Source organism: Geospiza fortis, unplaced genomic scaffold (genome assembly GCF_000277835.1).
Source record: "Geospiza fortis unplaced genomic scaffold, GeoFor_1.0 scaffold157, whole genome shotgun sequence".
Classification (NCBI taxonomy): Eukaryota; Metazoa; Chordata; class Aves; order Passeriformes; family Thraupidae; genus Geospiza; species Geospiza fortis.
This window is the reverse complement of record NW_005054314.1, coordinates 9,127,579-9,138,378: the sequence shown is the minus strand read 5'-3', so window position 1 is coordinate 9,138,378 and position 10,800 is coordinate 9,127,579. Positions and strand designations below refer to the sequence as shown.

At 47.3% G+C, this 10,800-nt stretch overlaps 1 protein-coding gene across 4 annotated transcripts in view; it reads left to right on the top strand.

Annotated features, from left to right (window-relative positions):
* DCX (doublecortin) overlaps nucleotides 1-10,800 on the top strand; it is a 73,569-nt gene that overhangs the window by 2,987 nt on the left and 59,782 nt on the right. For all 4 annotated transcript variants that reach the window (XM_031056034.1, XM_031056033.1, XM_031056032.1 and 1 more), the window contains exon 3: nucleotides 9,105-9,445. In XM_031056034.1, coding sequence (XP_030911894.1) covers nucleotides 9,105-9,445 — 341 coding nt within the window. The remainder of the gene's footprint in view (nucleotides 1-9,104; nucleotides 9,446-10,800) is intronic.

The window sequence follows — 10,800 nt, the reverse complement described above, 5'->3', positions numbered from 1 at the left end:
TTATGTGCTCTGTGTAGGGGTTTTTGGGGTATGGCACACACGGTGTGAGTGCACAGGGCTGTGGGATGGGCTGGGAAGGGTTTGTGCTCTCTGTGTAGGGTTTTTGGGTATGGCACACATGGTGTGTGTGCTCAGGGCTGGGAAGGGTTTGTGCTCTCTGTGTAGGGTTTTTGGGGTATGGCACACACGGTGTGAGTGCACAGGGCTGTGGGATGGGCTGGGAAGGGTTTGTGCTCTCTGTGTAGGGTTTTTGGGGTATGGCACACACGGTGTGAGTACTCAGGGGTGCGGTCAGGGCCGGGCGGGCACCTGGGGTGTGGAGAGGGTGCTGGGGTGCGAGGGCAGTTGGGAGGGCGCGGGGGTCTCTGTTTGGGGAGCTGTGCAGGGATGTGTTGGGAGTTCACACAGCGTGATTAGGGAGGGGATTTAACGAGCGAGGCTCGTGAATAGAGAGGGCGTTTTGGGGAGGTTGTGCTGGGTGAAATTTGGGGTTTATGCGTGCGGCTGTGAGGAGGGTGAATGACGGGAGCTGTGGGGGTTTCTTTGCGCTGGGGTTCGTGCTCAGGGGGTGTGGAGGGGCGCGGGGCTGTCTCTAAGGGGGTCTGGTGGGTCTATGAGGGGGTCTGGGGGTCTCTCAGAGATGCGCACGGAGGGCACGGGGAGGTCATGCGCTGCAGGGCTGTGAGGAAAGGAGCGCCTCGCTGCCTTTGGGGAGCGGTCGCTGCGCTGGCTCTGGAGCATCCTGGGGGTGCTCGGGGCAGGGCCGAGGTGTCCCCGTGTCCCCAGGGGCTGTGGCTGTGCCTGCTCCTCCGCGGGGTGAGGGATGAGCCCCAAATCGATGCTGCTCGGTGTAGGGGTGCCCTGGGGGAAGGTTTGCTCAGCTGCCAGCCCCGGGTGCTGCCCTGCTCGCTGCCCTTCCCGGCGGGGCCAGCACAGCCCCGGGATGGCGTTGCAGGGATGGACGGGCAGCGCTGCCTCCCTGCGCATCCCGAGGCAGCTCTGCCACAGCACAGCGGGGTGGACAGAGGGCACCACAGCCACGCTGCTTTTCTGTGCCCCGAGCAATCCATCCTTTGTTCGGACCTGGAATATCCTGTTGCAGGAGGGGAGGTGCTCTTCCCTTTTCCTTGGTGTTTTTCGCCAAGCAGACATCCCTGGCCGGTTTGGTAACTCCCGAAAATCCACGAGGTTTTTGCCTTGAGCGAAAGACAATGGAAGTGAGGCACGAACTGCAGGGGCAGCCTCGGCTGCGAGTCATTGTGTGACCTTGACTAAAGCAGCTCTCCCTCGAATTCCTTCTCTGGCAGGCAAGATACTCATCTCCCCAAAATACTTCTCAGGGACAAGGACGTGGAATAAATCTTGGTTTCCATAGAGGAGTTTTCCTGGGAAGAAATTGCTGCCGTTCAGAGCTGTGATGCTTCCTGGTGGAGTTATTCTCAGCCCATTTACAGCTGTCGAATGGAGGTGTGGCCTCTCTTAATTTTAGGGATTCTGCCATGTTTCATTCTGGTCTCTTAATATGGCCACAGCCTTTCTCTAAAGGGAGCTCTCAGTCCTGCTTGTCCTAGGTTTTATGCAGATATTCAGAAATAACTCCAGGAGAAAATGCAGTCCTTTATTCTCCTTTTAGACTCTTCCTCCTCTTATACTCTTCCTGCTTTTTGGCAGTTAAGAAAGGTTTAGTTGTTGCACCTGCTTTAAATGGGTTTTTCTGCAGGTAAGGAGGTACCTACTTCATGAAAATACATTTTTCCGGTTGAGGTACAGACAGGAGATGCTGGCATTTGGGTTCTGGCTTTGTTCTGCCAAAATGGCATCTGGAAACTGAAGAAGAGGCACTAAAACCAAAATGGGATTGCCTGTGTGGCTGTGTCCTCAGCAGAGCATCATCTGGGAAAATAAAACCTGAGCAGAGTGAAGACAAAGGAATCCATTTTTGACCATGCCAGAGTAGGTCTGCACGCTGTTATTGATCCCATATTTCTAGGGGTGACCTACACTGCTGTTGTAGAAAAGCAATTTACAACACTGTGATTATAACCAGTCCTCATGGTGAACTCTGCCCTCAGCTTGGGTGTTTGCATAGCTGTGTACAAAATACCTGTGTGCCAAAATACAAAATACCTGCATGAAACCCAGAATTTGGGAGTAATTCTGCTGCGACACACAAGAACAGTGCACACACAACCAGGGCATGTCAGCCTCATAAATTGTCTTTCTGCTTGGAGACTGAGGGTAACCAAACCAATGCTTGTTGCTATAATGGGGCTAATTTATCATTGCAATTTCCAATAAACCAGTAGAATCTAGGAAAAGTCATCAAAGAGGCTCATCTCAGTGGTTTGATGGCAAAAACTTGTGAATTGCTGACAATATTTCACATAATGTTCACTTGATTACTTCTGATTTAAAAATGTACTTACATAGTGTAGCCTGAGTGTAGTCCTGGAGGGTAGAGAATGATATTGCACAGCCCCAATATCTACAGACAGACATTCCAGGTGAACAAAACCCACGTGGTGCGCTGCTAATTAACTGGGGCTTGGAATCACCCTTTTGTTCTCCAGACCCAGAGTTCTTCCCTGGCACTCAAGGTTACTCCCATAATGAGAACAAGTGAAGTTTTTCACACTCTTTTTTCCACACTTTTTTTTTTCACATTCCTTCCATCTGTTGGGCTGAACCTCTTGGTCCTTTCCTGTACTGCCCTCTAAGATCTCACATTTTGGAAGCCCTCAGAGCTCTGTCACACAGGTGCCTTTTGCTGCCAGCTGAGTTCTCCCTCACTGGTCACAGGTTGGGTTTTCCATTCTTTTCCAGGGATCTGTCTCATCTCCCAGTGACCTTCTCTCAAAATCCTCCCACCTGATCATTTTCTTCCTTCCCCTTTTCAGTCCTAGCAGCCATCTTCCATCACTGTAGGCATTGTCTCAATCCTGACTTCCCATTTTTAGCATTCAGTTTTAATATAAATAAATAATAAGCTATAATAATGATTATTAATAATAATATAAAAATAAGCTTTAATATAGATAAATAATGCACCTGCTGGTGTTGCTTAGGACTGCATTCCTCCTTAAACTCTGTGCTGGTCAAGTTCAGGGCAGATCCTGTTCCAGCTCATCCTTCCACTTGTGTCCCACTGCCCTGGCTGGGTCAGGAGTGGATGTTGGCCCAAGGTGCTGCTGTTTATGGTGGCAGATGAATTTTTTGGAAAATAGCACCATGTGGGCTTTATTCCCCTTCATTTAGAACTGGTTCCAGTGGCCAGGGCTTTGGGAAGTTGATTTATGGAGCTGCATTTACTGGTGAGTCACTTGTAACTGATAATTCTGTGCCTTGTGCTGTGATCAAACTTGCATATGAGAGATGCTGAAATAATCATGTGCCATCCTTTGCAGCCTTTCTCATGATGATCACAGAGCAGCTTGCATTTCATCCAAGTTTCAGCGGAAATTTAGCTCCTTTGGTATCTGGACGTGGGGGTTTGGTTAATTTTGAGCCTCTTCTTGTAGATTTGATGTGATGAGATGAGAAATTGTCCCACCTCAGCTCTGATTATTTTTTGTCCTTGAAAGGAGGGCTGGGTAGAGGTGGAAGCTGATGTTGTGCATTGACTTCAGCAGCAAAGGTGGCTTAGGAAATGCTGCTCTTGGCCACTTGTTCCAGTCTCCATTGCCCCATAAATTAGTTCTTTGTGGGACAAAATGAATTTTTTTTTAGCCCTCTCCATAGTTTTGTTGCTTTCCCATATTCAGCTTCTTGACATAATGAAATGGACAGTGAGGCACACCCTGGGAGAGAAGGCAAGGCACATCCCAAGGTGGATTTTATGCCCTGTCCTGGGCTGCTTGTTTGAAATTTGCCTTTGTTTCAAATCAAACTCTAGAAAAAGCTGAGTAGGATATGTTTTGCTCAGTGTGGTTTTATTGCAAATGTTCTTGGGCTGTGTGAGATATTCCACCAAGTGATTCCAAGCTTTTTGTATCCTGTCATGCCCTTGGGAATATTTTCCATAATCTTGTCCAGGAGTATTTAAAATAATCATAGGAGGGGCTCCACCCTGGGACTGAAGAGTCTGGTGTGTGCTGGGACTGAGGGGTTCATAGGAAACATCCTGGAACCTCCACCCAATGCGTGTGTTCCAGTTTGCCTGGAAAAGTGGAGTTCCTGCAGTTCCATACTGAAACCTTGGTAACCCGCGGAATTGTTTTCTGTGGGTGTCTGTTGGCCTGATAGCTCAGCTAATTACATCCCACAGAACAACATTTCTCCATGGGGCTCTGTTTTATTTGCTTGCTCACCCCAACCAGGACTGGTGTGGTCCCAGAATTCTTTAGGGGCATCGTGTGGTTCTGAAGGTGATTTCTAATCAGGCATTTCTTCCACTTCTCCAGCAGAACAAGAGGTGCTTCTGTTCATGGAGGAGCCAAGGGAAGGGAGCTCTTCCAGGGCTCATTTTGCCATGCTGGAGTAGGTCTTTCTAACTGGAGTAGGTTTTTCTAACTGGAGTAGGTCTTTTTAACTCAGGAAGCATCAGCAAGTTCATGCATTTGAAAGTCAAGGCCTCCTCCAACACCACATGGAATGAACTCTGCAAGGTGTTAAGTCCATTTACTTCCTGCTGCAGGCCTGGTAAATTCCATGAAACACAAAAGCTGGGCACAGTAGCACATTCTCAACTTTGCAACTGCAGAGCTAACAGCCAGAATAATTGACTGCTGCCCACAGAGACTGTTCCTGGAATAACTGTTAACACTTAGACATTCAAAATGGCCTCAATCCAGCTTTCCTGATTTTTCTCAAAAGACTTCTGCCCACAGTTCATTATCCTTGGAAAGTTGCTGGTGCATGCTGAGGAAGGATAAGTTTTCCTGAAAGCACAGCCTGTCATTTTTGGTATTGTCACAGGGAGCTGCTCTAAGAGGGTTGGAGGATTAGCACTCATCTGGAGCTTAGGGTTTTTCTAAGGAACCTTCTCCAAGGCAAACCTTATCTTTGCTGAGATCATCCCTTCTTTAGGAGCTGCATAATCTCCTTGTGCCTCCATCAAATCGGTACCACTGGGATGTGTCATGCACTTGGAGCAATTCTGTGTGATGCAAGCCTGGCTTCAAATGGCAAATATGATGGTCATGACAGCAGCTCTGAGGTCTGCAGCCAGCCCAGCCATTGCTGAGGGCAGGCAGGAGCAGTGGGGAAATGCCTTGGCTGCTTTGGTGGCACCATAGGAATTGTGACACGTCTGGAGCACGCTGGCATGGTGACAATGCTCATCCCCCTGTGGGCTCTGGCTCTGCAGTGTAAAAAGGGCTCTGAGCTGGCCCTGCACTGAACCAACACTGTCCTTGGCACCACAGGGGTTTTGTCAAGGTGATGCTCCCCAGCCCCAGTGCAGGGGTGTGTCTCTTTGGGGCTCCCTTTTTGGGGTTTGTTTGGAATTAATGACGTGGCTGTCCATTGTACCTTCTCGTGGCTTGCAGTGGGATTTCTGCACAGCTGCTTGCTGGCTCGAGACGTGCTCCTGAAAATATTTGTGCACAGATTTTTGTGCTTGGTGCTGGGAGCAAGGGCTGGGAGCAATGTTCTTCTTGGAGCTGTTTCTTTTGCTCGTGACAAGATCTCACATCCTCTTCCCATCCCTTCTGTTATGCTGAGCACATCTTCTGCTCTCACGCTGTGTCTGTCAGTCACATTTCTGTGCCTGGCACAGTTGTACACCTTGACTTCTCATTACAGGCTTAGCACAGACAGATGTGGCACAGAAACCCACAGAGAGCCCACTCCTCCCTCCATGGTAGCTCTATTCCCTGTAGGATTTCTCTTCTTTATCATCTCCTGGCCACGTTGTGCAGTTCAAAGCTGCAAAGTTCACAGGTCTTCAGCCCATGCTTGCTCAATCCTGCTACCACCATGGTAAGGTTTGGGTAAAACTCCACTGTGGGAGGTGAAATACACTGTGGAAAATGTGCTCCTGCCTGGCAAATGCATGTGCCTCAGTGAGGAACTTGAATGATGATTTTGCTGCTGTTTGAGGGTCATAAACTGAGTTAGGGAAGACATTAGTGGAAGTGGTTTTTAAATGAAGTTAAAGCTTCAGGTCACATCCTTAGGTCAGGGAGGAAGGGAAGAAAAGCTCCTCTTCCCTGGAGCTGTGCTGCTGTGACTGCAGAGATGCTGCTGAGCAGAGCTGCTGCTCTGAACTGCTCTTCTGGAGTGTCTCTCCAAGGAAATTTCTCTCCAGTTTTAGAATGGAGTACAGCACGGATTTTATTTGCTGGAGTTTGGGCTAAATGAGACAAAAGGCAGATTCCATTTTGCGCTTGTGAGTGTGAGCACAGCCCCAGAGGCTGTGTGTGGATCTGCACAGCTGCCCAGGAGCACATCTGTGGAACAAACCCTACAAGAGCTCTGCCTTCATGCCACTGTTCCCTTTGGTGTACAGTGCTGTAAATCCACAAACAGCTGTGCTGTGCAGTGAGCAGCTCAAAGGACTCAGCTGGAGCTAAGAGCAATGGTACTGTACCAGACACATCAAGAATCTCTTCAGCTTACTTTAAAATATGCAACTTGTTAATAGAAAATATGCTCCAGCACCTCAGGTGTCTACAGAACACAGTGCAAATGTGCACTTTCTTTCACTGTGAAAATAATACAGATGAAGGCCAAATGCAGATGAAAGCCAAGCCTTGCCACACTTCAGTGGCTGATAGTTTATTTCTGTTTTTCAGGTGGGGAAGCAGAGGTGAATGTGAGGTCAGGAGCTGGCACAGGGGAGCTGGGGTGACAGAAGCCTTCAAATCACTAGTTCTTAGTGCTGCATTTAAACAGAGAAATCCCTTTTCTCAGAGGATAATGCACAGTTCTGCTGAGCACACTTAGGAGGGCTCTGCTGCCCGGGGATTATGGGCTTGGGAAGGCTCAGGTTCTTAGGATGGTTAATTCCTGGGAGCATTCCAGACTCCTTGCTGCCCTTCTCCCAGTCGTGAAACTGGAGAGAAGCCTGGGCCTGCTCTGCACCAGGTGTTACTTGGCTGAAGCAGATGAATAAACCACAACTTATCACTTATTAATCAGAAAGATCTGAAGTATTCAAAGCTTCTGGAAAACGATATCCCCAGAGGGAGTTTTGTATAATGCGTGGTACTCTGGGGGGCATATTTGAGTTTTTATTGAGTCAGCTTCACAAAGTGTTGGGGATTAAGGAGCTCCAGCTATGGGCAGGGCTGCAGGGTTGGTTTATTGAGTGGTATTGCTGTCAGCAAATAGAGATTTTTACTGTTTGTTCAGGCCAACAGAACCTGCTGGTGGGATTATTGTTGGTTTGGGGTATACCCACTGACAAACTGCCCAACTGTGTGTTCATCACAAACCTTGTCTGCTCTCCTCTGTATTTGTATTCCATCTTTAGAAGGGGAAACAGAATATCTGCTTCCCGTTGATCAAGGATTTTTATACACCTGACGGAGAAGAGCTGCAGTTGGTGATGCAAATACCACGAGTGGGCATCACAGTGGCAAATTGAGTACAAAGATGGGGTTAAAATAAGTGAGAATCCTGCATTTTTTCTATGGCTGCTCGTGGCATCACACCCTGGTCAGTAATAAGGACAGAAATACACAGAGTGCTGTTATAAGCCTGTTAAAATCTGTTTATTGTGTGTCTGTTGTGGTCTCACCATGGGTTCTGGTGCCTCCATCAGAAGTTCAGTGTAGTCAGCTGAAGGAGCTCCAGTATGAACTTTATCCTGGGCATGATAAGTGCCTGGGCCACGTGAAAATCAGTGGGATGTTTGGAAATCCATATTTTGCCAACTGGATGTCAAATCTTGTCCTAGAGATCCCTGGGTGGGAAGCCAGACTTGGCTGTGGGATAGGCTTTTCAAAGATGTCTGAGCCTTGGAGTGTGCAGTCAGGGACAGACAAGGAAATGCAGCCAATCTGTTTTTGGTAAAGAAGGAGTTTTGTTGTTTTTTTTTTTTAATTGTCTTTCAAAATAGTTGAATCTGTATTTTGATTTTAAACATATCGTAGTACATGAAAAACTTAATTCTGTACGATCAGACAAAGAAAACACCAGAAGAGACTCTAAAATCCTACAGGTCATGCCTTCAGTTCCTATTAAAATTTTATCTAATGGCGAGACGAAAGCTTCTTCCTCCAGCAGTGAGTGACTTTTTTTCAGTGCAGCCTGAGTCATTTCAGACCAGACAGCTACATTCCCTTAGGGATACTGGTTTACAGTCTCATTCTACTAATAACTCTTCCAGCATCCATCAGATTTGCAGGCCCAAAAGAAGCTCCTACAAATCCTTTAAGGTGCTTTTAAAACCTTGGATAGATAGGATCCTGTAAATTACAGACAAAGCCTGAAACTAATTTTGGGTGGAATAGGGAAGGGCTTTTTGGGAATTACTAAAAAGACCCTGTAACTCTTCTCTGCCATGTCTAAATTCAGATTTAATGTATTTTTGGTTGGTATCAGCCATGTAAATCAAGGAGTGGTATTTGGTGCAGTGTTTAATCTCAGCTGCCACTAGGTCTGTTCCCTAATAAACCACTGATGCTCCAACAGCGCATGTTTGTTATGCCTGCTAGATTTATCAAGGCTACTTTTAGTGGAGACTGTGCAGGACAAGATTTTGATTATTTTTCAGGCATGATGCAGAAGGCACTTTTGTAGATGAATGTTGATGTCCTCTTGGCAGGGAATGACATGCTGAAGTAGCACCTAGGTCTGTAAAGATAAAGGGAAATCTGGCAAATTTATAAAATAATCAAGGTGGTCGAATGAATTTGGTGTTCTGAAGCTCTTAGAAAGCTTAGCTGCATCTTCAAGCACCTAAATACCTTTATAAATCAACCTCTCTCAACCCCTGGTTCACGTGACTGTTTCTATTTGCTGATGGCTGACTCGCTTACTTTGTGGAAATACCAGCAATATTTAAAATTACCATAAATATAGCATTAAAACAAGGCAGAATGTTTTAAGAACAAGCTGTCGTGGGAGTGCTAATGGGAACAATTATCAGTGGTGTGCATGATTCACGGGGGAAGAGCACAGAGCTGGTGCTTACTGCAGAATCTCGTTTCTTCCTCAAGGTGAGAGTTACGTCTGCTCGTCCGACAACTTCTTCAAGAAGGTGGAGTACACCAAGAATGTCAACCCCAACTGGTCTGTCAACGTGAAGACCTCTGCCAACCAGAAAGCACCTCAGTCCCTGGCCAGCAGCAACAGTGCCCAGGCCAAGGAGAACAAGGATTTCGTGCGCCCCAAGCTGGTGACCATCATCCGCAGCGGGGTCAAGCCGCGCAAGGCCGTGCGCGTGCTCCTCAACAAGAAGACTGCCCACTCCTTCGAGCAGGTCCTCACTGACATCACTGAAGCTATCAAACTGGAGACAGGGGTGGTCAAAAAGCTCTACACCTTGGATGGGAAGCAGGTAGGACGTTTTACAGATGTTACATCTTTTTCTTCCTCTCGTCGTGCGGCTTTGCTGACTCAGAGCAATTCTTGAAGGCTAAAATTAAGCTGAGATGATTGCTGCCATCTGTTGCCTTAGAAGTATGGCTTCTCATGCCAGTGGTTAGGTTACTAAATTTTCCCTGATATTAATACCAAGTAAAGAATGTAGCCGTGGGTCTGGGTGGAGCAGATGCTCACCCTGCACGCCGGCGTGCAGTGCGTGTCCTCTGGGCCAGCTAAATAAATAACAGGGGGGCTTGGGCTCACAGCCTCCAGCTGCTCTGGCTCTGCACTCACTGGAAGAGCTCTCCAGCTTTGGCTTCACTCAGAGAAAACGTGTTGCTTGACTTTCCTTGCCCTCTGGTGAAGGCTTGCTAAGATAAAGCGATTGATCCAAGCATGTTCTTCTGGCCAGCTCCAGAGTGAGCAGGGAAAGTGTGGAACTGGGGAGCGTTTCCTTGACTAAATGCACGAGGAGGTAACGTGCAGAAAGAGTCAGAAATATTTAGCAGGTCATCAAAATGGGCTTCATGTCTACATGTTGCTGGAACTGAAGGAAACATCTGTCTCTTGTTAGCAGCTACACAGCAACGAGCCATTTCGTATTGCTGTGTCTATGAAAAGCCTTAAAGGAATGTGGGGGATCATTTTTAGAGCTGGGAAGAGCTAGATTCTTCAAGGACGATTCTGAGCTTGATTTAACATTTCTGTTTATTGTAATTGAGGAATGATCTTATTTTTGTCACTATTTTTCCTGCTCCAGATTCTGGAGTCAGGCAGCACATCTCTTATGTGGGTTTGGATGCTGGCTATTCTAGGGATTGATGGGTTTGCATTAAATTAACTCTGTCCTGTCTCTTGAGAAAATTATTCAAGGACTGGCTTTGCCCAAGGAAATGCAGATTTTACAAATAAAAATGTTCATCCCAAATGCCGGTTCCTACAATGTCCTGCACAGTCCAGGAGTGCAGTGTAGTTCCTGGGAGAGCAGCATGTCACTCTGACCTGATGGTCTGGTGTCCCTGCCCATGGCAGGGCTTGGAACTAAATGATTTTTAAGGTCCCTTCCAACCCAAACCATTCTGTGGTTCTTGCTTTGTCCCATCCTGTGTCCTGCACATTAGTTACTGTCTGGTTCCAGCTTCAGATGCACAAAAAATCCCATCTGTCTGCCAAAGCTTTCCTTTCCCCTTATCTCAACACAGCACTTCTCCTTCCTCAGATGCGCAGTTTGAACATGAGAGGGTGCCTGTCCACAGACACAAAAACCTGCTGGAAATGAGCAGTGATACCAGGACAGGTGCACTGGAAACCTTGGGAGAGACCAGGGAA